General features: G+C 35.0%; 3 protein-coding genes across 8 annotated transcripts in view; 2 read left to right on the top strand and 1 right to left on the bottom strand.

The window, feature by feature from the left end:
- Positions 1-4,488, top strand: part of LOC127621522 (netrin-G2-like) — a 104,677-nt gene extending 100,189 nt beyond the window's left edge. For both annotated transcript variants that reach the window (XM_052095172.1, XM_052095173.1), the window contains exon 8: positions 585-4,488. In XM_052095172.1, coding sequence (XP_051951132.1) covers positions 585-802 — 218 coding nt within the window. In that variant the 3' untranslated portion in view covers positions 803-4,488. The remainder of the gene's footprint in view (positions 1-584) is intronic.
- A 1,401-nt stretch (positions 4,489-5,889) lies between these two features.
- On the top strand, positions 5,890-9,209 carry endog (endonuclease G). The gene is made up of 3 exons (XM_052094766.1): positions 5,890-6,851; positions 8,256-8,365; positions 8,552-9,209. Exons 1-3 carry the CDS (start codon positions 6,309-6,311, stop codon positions 8,829-8,831), a joined length of 933 nt encoding a protein of 310 aa, XP_051950726.1. The 5' UTR covers positions 5,890-6,308; the 3' UTR covers positions 8,832-9,209.
- A 1,799-nt stretch (positions 9,210-11,008) lies between these two features.
- dab2ipa (DAB2 interacting protein a) overlaps positions 11,009-14,603 on the bottom strand; it is a 130,850-nt gene continuing 127,255 nt past the window's right edge. For all 5 annotated transcript variants that reach the window (XM_052094601.1, XM_052094599.1, XM_052094600.1 and 2 more), the window contains one exon: positions 11,009-13,348. In XM_052094601.1, the coding sequence (XP_051950561.1) occupies positions 13,181-13,348 (168 nt within the window). In that variant the 3' untranslated portion in view covers positions 11,009-13,180. The remainder of the gene's footprint in view (positions 13,349-14,603) is intronic.

The following is a 14,603-nucleotide window of genomic DNA, read 5'->3' as shown; positions in this document are numbered from 1 at the left end:
TAGATGGCTCTATCAAGCTTAAAATGATGATGATCAAGGAGACTGCAGATGTCCAGATTTATTGTGAAAAAGGTGACGACGTGAGGGTGAGTAAATGATGAGAGAATTTTCATTTTGGGTGAACTATTCCTTTAATATGCTATGTCTTTTCTAACTGATCGGATTTCTCATTTTTCCTGAATTTTCCAGAATTGATGGAATGTTCAAATGTGCTAAGGCTATTAAAACTGCTGAAAAGGATGATAACCAATATATACTTATGATTTTTACGCAGTTATTGACTTTTTTCCACACAAATAACTTTATTTGTTTACTAATTAATCTATTCATCCATTTATATAGACCATCTATTTTACGCATTTCATTATTATTTGTGTTATTATTATTATTAGACTTAGGCTTACGATCCTTTTGGGAAACGAGGCCCAGGTTGTTTCAAGCAGCATAAAATTTTGTCTTGACAAACTTTACTTCTCTAGTTTAGATTTGCTATATATTTATGTCACACCCTTTCAGATATGTAACACCGTTGATAAGAATTTCCTGTCTGTTCTTCCTCAACTTCCTCTCCTGTCTTCCTTCAGCAAACGTGTGCGACGATGAGCTACTGCTGTGTCAGAACGGCGGCTCCTGCATCCAGAACCAGAAGTGTGTTTGTCCACCCGAGTTCAAGGGCGTTTTGTGTGAGCAGCCACGCTGTCAGGGCGAAAGAGGGTGTGACGGTGCCTCTGCCTGCTACCTCAGCGCCCTAACACTGCTGCTCTGCCTTCTAGCCAACAGCCTGCTTAAAGCCAATGCCTAGAAACCCATCTTAGTCCTGATATCGATCCTAGTCTACGCAGGCCAAAGGGCTGAACCCTGCAGACAGAGAGAAAGAGTGGCCTAAACCCGTACAGACCCTGTCTAACGGTGCTGTAATCTTTTTTGTAAAAGGGCGGCGGCTAAGCTGAAGTCAAAAAAGCCTTCATGAGATGAATAGTTAATTGCTCGTCTCTTAGCATCACTGATCGCCTGAACTGTATACCAAAAACAAAAGAAGTTACATTCAGTTTCAGCTCATTCTAAACCACAGAACTCTACAGAAAAAGGACACATATATAGATGAGGTTTCATTTCTTTTGGCATTTCTATGTTCCTGTAGTTTTGGCGCTCACTGCGATACAAGCACTGCACTTAGCCAGCTTGTTTTGACGAACGACAAATGGTTGATATCACGGAAGCCTACTTATGCCAAGTTATTCTTCTTCTTTTGAAGACTCGTTTTTACATTTCCTTTCATTGCTGCATTTTTCTTGCATTTTACTGTCAAATGCCATCGAAGTTGTTGCAAGTAGATGAAACTTACGAAAAAGATGTTTAAATGCTAGTTGCAAAGAAAGAATGTCTCTATAGCTTGTGTTTGAGATTACATTTCTGGAATGTAGAGAGAGTTTTTAATCGTCACGTTGAACAGAAACATATATGTCTATCTGAAAGGAAATATGAAGATATGAAGTATTGTATATTATGATTATTATTTAAATATTTTTTGTAGAAACTGTTATTTTTGTTCCAAGTAATTGTTACCATTGTAAAGACATTGCAGTCTTCATTGCAGTGCAGTGTGGTATTCACGCCATGGTAAAAAATTATATTTGATGATACAGCAGAGTACATCTCTAATATGTTTGAAATGTTTCTGACATTCACAACATTACCAAACGTTAAACAAAGCATAAGAAAGTTCATTACATGCACAGCTTTAGTTTAATATAACCCGCTCACCATCTTGATACTGGCATGTAACCATCTTTGCAGTTATTTCTTTACTAAGATGACAATTCAGGGCTGCTTATTAACATGCGATATAAGTATATTACTAAAGTACAATGTCCCACATAACCATCATACAAAACTAAATAATTACAATGCATTTATTTGGAGAAAACACATTGGCTATGTTCAGAATGGAATACTAGAGCACTACTTACCGAATACTCCACAGTATTCGGTGTAAACTGCCTATTTTTTTAACTCTTCCTTGGTCTCATGACTGACTGTAGAGCGGAGAAGGGGCTGGGCTGGAATGATGCACGCCCGGTCCCCAATCGGCCTGATGGGGTGCATGAGGAATAAAGTTGGATAAATTACTGGCTGTAATTCTCTCTCTCTCTCATGGTCCTGGCGGAACATTGTCTCGTTTCGCTGTGTACTGTACTAACTGTATATGGTTGAACTGACAGCCTTAATCCCTCGCGTGCCCCATCAGGCCGATTGGGGAACGGGCATGCATCATTCCAGTCTGGTCCCGCCCTCCTCCGGTCTACAATGACCCTTTAGAATTTTGAACACTGATTTACATCAACTTCAAAACTTCATGACATCCTCCACAGAGGTGATCTGAACCTGACAATGTCATTTTTTTTATTTCATGTATTTGTACACAAAGCTACAAAAAAAGTCCTTACGATGTCCTTAAGGGTCAAATTGACCATTTCTTAATGTTAAATTTCAAAAGCTTATAATACAGGCTCTGTTTGCTCTTGGTCTTAAATCGTTCGTCACATTCCCTGCTTTTCAGATCTGTATTTTGTGATAGGTGATAGAGAAAAAAGTTATTTTTCTAGTGTTAGCTGGCACCTAGAGGAACGATATAAGACCAAAAGTAGAGAGATAGGTAAACACAGCCTTTATTACAAGATTTGAAACTTTTTTTAACAAGATTGTTGAAGCTGTGTTGGGGCATCCCCTGCCTTTCAGGTCTGTTTATTGGAATAGAAGGTGATAGAGGAAAAAATATTTTTCTAGTGTTAGCTGGCATCTAGACAAACAATTAAAGACCAAAAGTATAGAGATAGAGCAAACCTTTATTACAAACTTTTGAATTTCAACATAAAAAGGGTCAATTTGACCCTCTAGGTTCAAAGTATGGACTTGGTCGTTAAGACCATGGAAGGGTTAAGTACGTGTAACAGTAGACATTATTTAGCAATCTACGTTTCACGCAACAGTATGCTACATTGTTGTCACATGACCTCTTAACATTGGATGTGAGTGGTGTACTGTACAGTAGGATGATCCAGAAAAATTACGTTTATAGGACTTTTCCTCCACAAATGTATTTTGTTCTATGCCTCATATCTAAATGTAAAAAAAAAAATTAAGCTTTTTGGTTAATATTTAGGGGTTGCTTAAGAGCAACAAAAATGTGAGTATGGAATTTTAGCATAATTTTTAAACCACTTGCATTCAGAGAAAAAAACAAAATCTATACTAAACGGACTGAAAACCACTGGTTTACTGTATAGATAATTATAATGTGGGAACAATGTGGGTCCTTGAGTGACCCCTAAATATGCCCCAATCTGCTTAAATTTTGTTACATGTTTTATTTAGATAAGGCATAATAAATTTAGACTTGTGGACTTGGTTCTCTGAGGTTGATTTTTTCTTACCATATTTTCATGGACAACCCTAGTGTACAGCTATCATGTTGGAAATAAAATGCTTATCATCCATTTAATTTTGTGCAAAAATTCTGCATTCTGTTGCGTACTACACATTTGAACAAAGGTAGTACTGTAAGTCATCCGGTATTCTGTACTGTACATACATACATTTTGCATACTGTGCACAGTATACATACTATATACTGCTTAAAATAGTTAAAGTATTATGCTAGTATGCTATTCCAAACACAGTCAATCAAAGCACATTGCCAAATTGAATGGCCAGTCTAACAATTAAATTTACAGTCTATAAAAGTCAGCACATCACATATCATGGAATCAGGTTATTTTTCAAATCGTCTCAAAGAAATGCCAACATCTTCAGTGGCTCCTAGTCTTTTTGATGTGTTGCATATTTACAAATGCTTTACATTCATAATGAGCCAGGGCAAATAATATACTATGAATAAATATTAGAAATGAATAAAACCTGACAATCAGAAAGCACAAACAAAAGTGAGTGAATTGTTTTTCTTTAGACTTTGTACCTCTATATGTATATTGGTGCTTTAAAGGGATAGTTCAACTAAAAATGTAAATTCTGTCATCATTTAGTCACCCTCATTTTGTTCTATAACTACATTATATGACTTTCTTTCTTCTGTGGAACACAACAGTTAGGCAGAATGTTAGGGATTGGCAGCGTTAGTCACCATTCACTTTCATTGCATTTTCTTTCCATAGAATCAAACTGAATGGTGACTGAGGATAACATTCTGCCTAACTTCCATTGTTTTCTATGGAAGAAAGTCATACAGGTTTGAAACAACATGAGGGGTGAGTAAATGATGACACAATGTTCTTTTTTGGGGTAAACTATCCCTTTAAATGCAATTAGGCAAATGTTTCAATAGATGCTTACTGTATATTTAGTGCCTGAAACAGCATTACACTGGCACTACAGTCAATGCAGCTAATATCAGTAATTAATATCTGACCATTTTTATTCCTTTGGCAGTATCACAAGGTGAATCAGCCATATTTATGTCCACAAGCCCAAAATCAAGTGCTGAGCCTTTTGCATTGCTTTAACCACCTGCACTAATATAAATAAATAAACCCTTAATAACGCACCTCTTGTGTCAGCAGTACTTATGCCAGGTGGAGACTTTTGTTGTCTGGAAACAAATAAATAAGTTTCTACTTCAAGCATGTCGTCAATACAAATGAACTGAAATAGACTGCATGCCACAGTATAAGGAAAAACATAATGTGAAAAGTAAAGTGATGCATCTAGTCTATTAATATCTGTTAAATAATAAAACAAGACCGATAATGAGAGTTTAGTGGAAACAGGAGAGGTGCATATATAAGCAATGTATGTATATAGGCTATTTGTGCTATATTTACTGCTAATTCATTTTACAGACAGTACACAATGAATTTGCAGTGTCATCATGTAAATAACACTGGAAACATCAGCTGATGATACTGCAGATGTAGTGCTATGCTATAGTATATCTTTTCAACTCTGTAACTTAAAGCTTGTGTTGTTTATCAAGCTCAGATTTATTAATTTTAACTTCACTATTCAATGACAGGAAAATAAATAAGATGGAAATAAAGAGCTAAATTAGCTTTTGCTCAGATAGGGGCTGAAAGTTAATTTTGATATATTTTAAGTATCTTTTGAAATTGTGATATTATCGTACCAATTTTTGTAATGTCATCTACAGGATAAGACAGAATAAACTTTTGAATGACACAAGCCAACTAATGCCAGAAAACATCTCAGAATTGATAGGATCCATAGTTGGTACTTTCTGATGTTTGTGCTGTTGTTTTCCCTTCAAAATGATGTCACTTCCTGAAGGATGACGTCATTAAGGTACTGGCTCCTGTTGGTTAAAGGGATATTACAAAAGACTAACAGAACATAAGAAAAGCCTATACATTAATAACCAATTAAAACAACATTAACAAGAAAACATGTTTTGTTTGATGTTAATTAGAGAAAGGAAAAAAATAAGAAACACTTGGAATATGTATTAATGAAATGCCATTTTATTATTTTATAAGTTAGCAACAAGGACATAAATAACAACATCATCTCAAACTAAAGTGGTGACATGTTTCTCCATAAATCCACTCTGTTCACTTAAGTGTGATAACTAAATTATAAGATTCAAATGAATTGAAATTGTGAGAATAACATTTTATCCAATACATCAGGACATATATGATCTCATGCGTTGTTGTTTTTTCCTCAAACTGTGGTTTTATTTATTTATTTATTTTATTAATGAAAGACAAAATCAATACAAATAAGAAGGCATAAATAGTACTATCAACTTGGAAGGTTCAGCACAAAACAACATAAAGAAAAAGACAGAAAAAAAAATCTGCAGAAAATAAAGAAATAATATATTTTTTTTATAATAATAATAATAATAATACAAATATTTTAATGATATGGGGGTCTCCGTAGCTTTTACAACAAATTATACTTTACAAATAAATCCAATAATTTCAATACTTTATTTTCCTTCTTATCAGGGCGTCTGCATATTGTTTTTATTAAATATTAAATACTAATAAACAGTGGGCGAGATTTGAAAAATCTGCATTTATGAATGAAGTGTTTTGCCAAAATGAGAACATTCCCAAAATTCTCAAACGGTGTTCTGTCTTTTTAAGGAAGTGTTTGACGTCATAAACCAGCGACTCCATATCTTGACACCGGTGGGATTTGCCCATGTGAATTATGTAAAGACAGTAGGCAAAATATCAGCACGTCCACCTGTACTAGTAGACACTTTTATCTTTAAAATAAATATACATTCAGATACATTATCTGTATTTATGTATAAAACGTGAACGATGTTTCGTGTTTATTGCTCAAGGTGGGTTTTATCCGGCGTGTCCTTGACAGTGGGCATCGGCATCGGTGCCACCTTGACAGGAGCCGGTGATTGCCTTAATAAACCCCGTGATACGACTCACGATGGACTCCTCGACCGCATACCGATCATCCCTATACCGAGCGTAGATGCGGCGTCAGATGTCACCCCCTATCAGCCGGGACAGGTCGCTGCAAACAAATCTACAGCTGCGATGAAGTACGGCTTCCCTTCACTGTCTAATATCAAGAGCAGGGAGTCTTACGTGACCTCATATGACCCTAGAAACAGGACTGCGGCGTGGGTGATCGAGCAGCTCAACGCTGAGACTCTAACCGGGACATCGGACAGAAAGTTCTGCGATTTTAAAGAGGATGACACGGTACATGTTTACCACAGATCGAGCAATGCGGATTATAAGGGCAGTGGGTTCGACAGGGGACACCTAGCCGCAGCTGCCAATCACAAGTGGAGTCAGAAAGCCATGGATGACACCTTCTACCTGAGCAATGTGTCACCACAGGTGAGCTGGAACTGAGGGACCTCAATTTTAAATGAGGGGTGCTTAAATCTACTCTTAGAGATTTACTGTAAACGTGAAATATAGCTAACTCAATACCTAAACAAGTTAATCAAGGTCGCTTTTTTGTTTGATTTGGAACTAAGCTTTGCATGAATGTAGATCTCCAGCAGCAGGATCGAGCACCCCTACTTAATACTATCCAAACAACTCACAGCAGTTGTATAAAGGATACATCTGAACATTTATGAATAAAAAGTTACCTTTAGTTATTTTGTATTTGCCACAAAAAAAAACAGACTTTCATACTATAAATTCTCCTCCCTGCCCAGTAGGTGGCGATATGCACAAATAATGCAAATCACCAAAAATCACGAAGAAGAATGTAAAAGTGAAAGTGGGGATTGATAGTAAAAAAAAGTATTAACTTAAAAAGTATCTTCTCACCCACACTTATATCAATTCTGAAGATATGGATTTTAATGACAACCTTTTTCATCGCTGGCATACGGTAATTGCATGTTTTGTTTTAATGAAATTTAGCTAAATATTTAAACTTATCCTGCTCCATTCTAAATTATCACCATTTATCGGAGTGAGTGAGTGAGTGAGTGAGCTTTCCGAGTTATTCAGAATGAATGACGAACCGATTCAGAGTGTCTAGCTTATGCGTGTCCATTTCATTGAAAATAAGTGACTCAAAAGTGTGATTCAGTCACAAATTGGGCATAGCTAGTTCTGATTCAGAACAGCCAACAGGAAATTCATGACCTACGACGTGATTGCTGAAATGAAATAAGCCTGTATACATACAAAGCAATATGCTGAAAACTCCCAAGCTGATTTAAAAAATCAGACAAAGCAAGAACTGCATTTCCATGAGATTTTAAATAATCGACTTCTTTACTTTTGATGTCAAACTTTGCACATGCAGACAACACTTGCGCACATTAGATAAACAGGTAAGAACATTGGCAAAGGTGATTGCACGTAACGCCAAATCTGGTTAATTATGTAGATAAGGTTATTTTTAAGCCATTTATGACATCAGAATGGAAAGCAGTATAATGCGTTTACATGACAACAAGCTATTTTTTTTTCTGTTGTAGGTCAGTAGTTCAGTCCAATTCATTAAAAAGACCTGAGAAAAAACTATTTGCTCATAAATCACGCATCTAGTTCTGATTCAAAACCACCAACAGAAAATATGGGGCACTTGGAATGATTGCTGAAATTATATATTGTCAGGGGAAATGTTTCTCATGTTGGTGCACAGATTTGTAAATAAAATTTTTCCGGGGCACAGCAGAAATTGATGTGACCCATTTAAAACAATCTAGCAGCAATTTGCTTGGGTAAATGAAGAAGAATAGCAAATGGTCTTACTCTGAACATCTTTCCCCACAGAATCCTCATCTAAACCAGAATGCATGGAACAACTTGGAGAAATATTGTCGCTCTCTGACCAAGCATTACCAAAATGTATTTGTGTGCTCTGGACCACTCTACTTACCCCGGTAAGCCTCTGAATATACTCTGAAATGCACTGCCTCTATATTATGCCATTAAAGGGAAACGTTGGGCCACATTTCTAAAATAAAGGATGTGTCAAAATATTTCAAAGTGCTTAATTGAAAATCTAAATTTTCAATCAAAATTAAAATTTTCAATTAAGTTTTTTTTCCCCCACCCTGCACCTACAGACAGGAGCCTGATGGCAAAATGTATGTGAAGTATCAGGTTTTGGGAAAGAACCATGTCGCTGTGCCAACTCACTTCTTTAAGGTTGTGATTCTGGAAAAGCCACGAGGAGACGTAGAGCTGCGGTCGTATGTGATGCCAAATATGCCCGTAGATGAGAAAATCCCACTGGAACGCTTTTTGGTGCCCATTGAGAGCATAGAGAGAGCATCCGGGCTGCTCTTCATACCCAACATCATGAAGAGGACAACCAGTCTAAAAGCTATTACTGCAGGACCATGATTATTTTACATATATTACTACTGAGGGGAAAAGATAAACAATGTCATAATTGGTTGTAATATTAGACGTAAAATACCTCAAAATGCTTCATTATGTCACTTGTCACATTTATTAAGTTATTGGAAAAATGTATTTTAAGGTTTATCAGGGTACTTGGGAAAAATTACTGAGACAGCTTGTATCTGGCATATTTCATTGTCTAACAGCTCTAATTATTAATTAGATATTATGCATCACATACCATTACTATTTTTTAGGTTTCAGCCAAAATCAGTATTTTTAAGGATTATTTTGACCCAATGCCTTTTTGAAATGAGTCAAAATGTATGTTTTCAATTTGTAACTGTTAAATGTTTGTACTACTCAAAATAAAAAGAAGTTGAATCCAAAATTTGCATATTTTTGTGTTCATTTATTCACATGCCTATTTGGTGACTTTCCAGAAATGTAGTGAAATTAAAAAAATTTAAAAAAGAGAAAAGAAAAGTTCCAATTCATGTTAGCAATGCGAGTATGGTCATCTTAAACTCAGATCTCAGATTTACCAGAGCAAACCAGGAAACTGACAACTTTAACACAAGAATTATTACTTATATTTGCACAGTGGATTGAAATAACTTTTTGTGCATCTGTTTGTTATTTGGATTTAATTTAGCTATTATTGTTTTTGGTTTGAGAAAAGGGTAAAAAATAAATGAGCCCAGGTGAAAGAACAATGCATTAATTAAATGTGCAATGCGGACAGCCACTAGATGGCAGTATAGAATATAAGATTAGCCTATCTACAATTTGTGAAAATATATTTCATAACAAGTTATAAATGACCTATGCACTTCGGTCTTATTTTTGAACTTTTTTTTGAATATTTTGAAGTATTTAACGGAACAATGAAAAAAAAAAAGATTGTAAAGAGGATTTCACCGATATATTCTTCAGGAAAGAGCTTAGTGATAACATTCGTGGACAAATATTTAGCTTTTATTTTGAATGGCACTCATTTTAGTGCACTCATATTGACAATGGCATTCTACATGGATATATATACATTCTTTCCATAGTGTTTACTTTACACAAGTGAAATAATATATCTTATTCTCAACAACATTATTTTTCTTGGACTGTACAGCAAACTAACAAATGAAGTCAGAACCTGGAAATAGCTAAATAAAACTTTAATAATTCTAGAGGCAATTGTACATGAACTGCACAGAACATTTTCTTCAACAGAATTCATGACTTGTCATATATTGGTATGTCTTCTGTTCATGTATATACATGTAGCAAACCTGTCAGTGTAACTCTGAAACATATATATATTTAAAAAAAGATGAGATTTTACTTCTTGTTTTGTTTGTTTATATATAATCACGCTAAATGGGAAACATATCTAAATGTTGTCCTCCTTTCAAAGTGTTACTAGACACTAAGCCCTTTGACATTCACATCGTGTTTTAAGAGAGGATTTTTCTTTAAATAGTGTTTTAATGTGCAGAACTATTACCTAAAAATGTTTAATATGACATGTTTAATTTGCTTATTTTAGTTACTTTGTATTTTAAAGGTGCACTCAGTAATTTTTCCTCATTAAATAGACTAACAAATCAAACAAACAAACCAAAAAATTATTTAAAATGATCTCACTTACATGAGATGAAGACTCCAGTTTTACCAGTAGCCTATAGGCTACATGCAACTGTGTGTCTGACCAGCCGTACCATACTCATTTTATCTTGGTAACCCTCCAATTATTGGACACCTTTGCTTATTGAATAAATTAATAATTGCATTTGTCCAATGCCATCGTTAACTGTGATACTGCATCCTCGCCGCTAGATGTCAGTATAAGTCAAAGAACTGCCATGTCAACCAGTGCAACATGAAAATTACTGAGTGCGCCTTTAACAAGACAAGTTGTTTTGAACGAGTCTGGTCTTTTTATGAGCGAACGTTTGGAAATGTCCAGCATTCAAACTTCAACAAGTACTCGACCTTGGAGTTGTGACAACACATATATTTAAATAAATTAAGGAGCCGAACATAATTTAAAACATAAATAAAAGAAATGCATAATTCCAAACAATCAAAAAGAGCACACTTTCTCTCGAGCTTGTATGATAACATATATATATATATATATATATATATATATATATATATATATATATATATATATATATATATATATATATATTCCATGGAATAAACAAATTAATATGTGTTTGGAACAACATGAGGGTGAATTTTTTTTTTTAATTTTTAGGTGAACTATTTTAACTCTTTTAAGCTAAAACTCGACCAAGAACACATTATATTAATACCAGTAATATTAGAGCGGACCTTTGTAGGGTCTGCAGACTCGTAAAGGGAAATTTCACCCAAAAATAAAAATGCTGTCATCATTTACTCACCCTCATGCCATCACAGACGTGAGAGGCTTTTTTTTCTTCTGCTAAACACAAACAATTTTTTTTTAGAATGTCTCAGCTCAGTAGGACCTCACAATGTAAGTGAATGGGATCCAAAATGTTGAAGCTCGAAAAAGCACATAAAGGTAGCATAAAAGTAACCCATAAGACTCCAGTGGTTAAATCCATATCTTCAGAAGCGATATGATAGGTGTAGTTTTTACTATAAATTCTCCTGCCTGCCCAGTAGGTGGCGATAAGTGGAGATTTATAGTAAAAAAAAAAAAAAAGACATAAATATTGATCTGTTTCTAAACCACACTTATCATAAGATATGGATTTAACCACTGGAGTCTTATGGATTACATTTATGCTTCCTTTATGTGCTTCTGGAGCTTCAAAATGTTGGTACTTTGTGACTTGCATTTAATGCACCAACAGAGATGAGATATTTCTTCTAAATATCTTTGTTTGTGTTCTACAGACGAAAGAATGTCATACATATCTGAAATTACATTAGGGTGATTAAAAAATAATGAGAGAATTCTCATTTTTGGGTGAACTATTCCTTTAAGGGTTCTTGTAAAGCAAACTGCATTTGAAGTGTAGCCTATCACATGTCTCCCATTTCTAGTTCACACATCACCTCAAACCTTTTTCATCCAGTAGAAGTGCTAAATGAAATATGCTTTATACTTGCTGCTCTGAAAAGCCTTTAAAACAAGTCCAGAGAAGCAGGTTTTGGTTAAAGGGTCCATTCTAATGATATAGAAAGTGCATAGAGTGGAATAAAGACGTTGTGAGGGACAGACACCGGCTGTACTGTAGCCTAAGTATGATGCTCAATGCAGAGTCTAATATTGGCCACGCGAATACAGCAAGCAGCAAGAGTGCATTCTCCATGTCTTAGCATTGATAAGCGTTTGCGGTTAAATGAATAGATCACCCATTAACTCTCATGTTGCGCCAAACCCACAAGATTTAATCTTTGTCACTTGTTACACAAAAGGAGATGTTAGGCAGAAAGACGGTACAAGTCAAATTCTCAGATTCACTTCAGTTGTATGAAAAATATTTTGCAGAATTTATGTATTTTTTGGGTGAACTATCACTTTAAAGTTTATCATCAACTTTGCCCGGTCTCGAACAGCACCTGAATTTACTATCGGAGCTTAAGTTATTTTATTTTTTATGTTATCTTGTTATGCATTACAGCAGACCTCAGCACAGGTAATAATAATAATTTTAAAAAAAATTATAACAATCTATATGAGGCGTATCACCTCCATATAGACTAAAATGTTACGCACGTACAAAGTATGCATTTTTTATGTTTAAAGTTCTCGCTTTGCCTTTTTTTTGTGCTATGCTGCCCTGCTGTGACACAAGCAACCCAAATGTCTTCGGAAATGTTTACATGAAATGTACAGATGTATAAAAAAAAGGAGAGTGGTTCTGGTCTATCAAAAAAATGGTAAAACAACACTAAAGTGTTTAAACATATCATTCATTACATATCGTTACCAGCATGCTAACTTTGCGCAAGATGAACCCAAATGGCGAATATGCACATTTCAAATCTATATAGAATTTCTCCCGTGACAAGAGCTATGAATGAGACGTCATAATATTTGATTGGACATTCGATTTTGGAATGTCTAATAATCTAAAATAACTAAAAAAAGACACAATAGGTTTTAAATACTGAGTGCACAAACCGGTGAAGGAAGTGTATAAATGGTTGGATTTATGACCACAAGAGATTTTGCCAAAGCTAAAGAGTTTCATATGCTTGATATGCTGAATTATTTCGATTCCATACTAAGGACATTGTGAAGTAAATCTTAACTCATTCGTGCATTTTTTCATATTGTCTTGTATATTAACAGTTCTCCATAGCCCTTGTCCTTCACTAGGCCTGTAGGCCTGTGCATTTGTATCCAGCTAGCAATTGCTGCTATTCCGGAATTCTCCGTTCTCCGTGATCTGCAGCTTAGAAGGGTTGGTTGGAGAGATGCCGTTCCTCGTTTGCATGCTGTAACGGTCCTTCAGTTGTGACAGAGCACTCATTAGCCGAGCATTAGCTGCGTCCAGGGATGCAATTCTCTTTTCCTGTAGGGTGCGACCATTAGGAGAGGTCAGATGGGAGAAGGTGATTAACAGTGCAATATCAAATTTTTAATTAAACACCGTCTACTCCGCAATGGATCCAAGGTGACTGGTACTGTCTTAAGCATTAAAGACTAATTATAATGTAATTTCGGTGCGAAATCCATCAAACACATTCATAGAGTTTGAATTCAGCGACAGCAGTAATGTCTCCTTGTCTTTCTATAATAAATCTATGATGTTAAGTGACTCTTTTATAATTTTGAAGAGTGTTTTTTCTCATCAAATTGTTTTACGAGAAGCTGATGGTCTGCCAAGGACATGGGCGTTCATCATTAAACTTGCAAGTACATTAACATCATTAAACCTTGGAGACTGATTCATCACAGTTCTCTGAAAATTAATGTCGGCCCTTTTTCATGACATAGTTCCATACAGAACACAAGAGGGCACTGTGGACCTGCAAATGGGTAGCTGACAAATAACTTATTTCTTCATCATCAAGATTTTAGGTAAGCATTTATCTGAACGTATCAAATGAAAGTTTGTACTTTGAGATGTTCTGCTCACTAATTTATTTATTTATTTTGAATCACATTTTAGCCATTTTTTTTGGCAGTTCACTGGTATATTTCTAAGGTGTGTCAAATAATTTTTTAAAAGTACAAATATTCTTAAATAGGTCATAATAACTCCATTTACAATACTGATTTGTCAAACACTTTGGCCAATTCGGCTCTCTTAAGAACGATTCATTCACAAATTGGACATCACTATGGACTGCAGGCAAGTTTTACTCTACACAAGAGGAAAATCTATCTGATGAGACATTTTTAGGCATAGCAAAACTAGTCGATGTATATATACTAAAGAAATTTCCCTGACTTATGCCTTATTTTAAATATTTTTATCTATTTCCATGACTCCTCCAGTATGGAGTGAAAACAAAGACTAAAGTCTTTGGTATATTTTATAATTTTGTATTTTTAAACAGGGTTTTGTTTTTAGAGGTGGGATTAGCCATAAAAAATCATATTACAGAATAACAGGTTCAAAATACACATTAAGAAAAATGTTAGAACTCCATAAACAAATACAACAAACTCTCATATTCAGATCTCAGAAATTCAGATTCAAATACTTTAGTAATTGTTGTAGCTCCATATTCCAGGCCTGGAAAACATTTTTAAAATCCCCTGATATTTCAAGGTGTTTTGTACAGAGCCCCTTAGAGTTTTTTCTGAAATAGTTTTGCATG

Source organism: Xyrauchen texanus, chromosome 27, assembly GCF_025860055.1.
Source record: "Xyrauchen texanus isolate HMW12.3.18 chromosome 27, RBS_HiC_50CHRs, whole genome shotgun sequence".
Classification (NCBI taxonomy): domain Eukaryota; kingdom Metazoa; phylum Chordata; class Actinopteri; order Cypriniformes; family Catostomidae; genus Xyrauchen; species Xyrauchen texanus.
The sequence above is the reverse complement of the archived record's forward strand: the minus strand, read 5'-3'. Positions and strand labels throughout refer to the sequence as shown.

What these genes read in the sequence shown, in the direction of transcription:
- endog (XM_052094766.1), top strand. Translation starts at nt 6,309, where the DNA reads ATGTTTCGTGTTTATTGCTCAAGGTGGGTTTTATCCGGCGTGTCCTTG. An exon ending in TGAGCAATGTGTCACCACAG is followed by an intron (nt 6,852 to 8,255) that starts GTGAGCTGGAAC and finishes CTTTCCCCACAG; the next exon opens with AATCCTCATCTAAACCAGAA. An exon ending in GGACCACTCTACTTACCCCG is followed by an intron (nt 8,366 to 8,551) that starts GTAAGCCTCTGA and finishes CTGCACCTACAG; the next exon opens with ACAGGAGCCTGATGGCAAAA.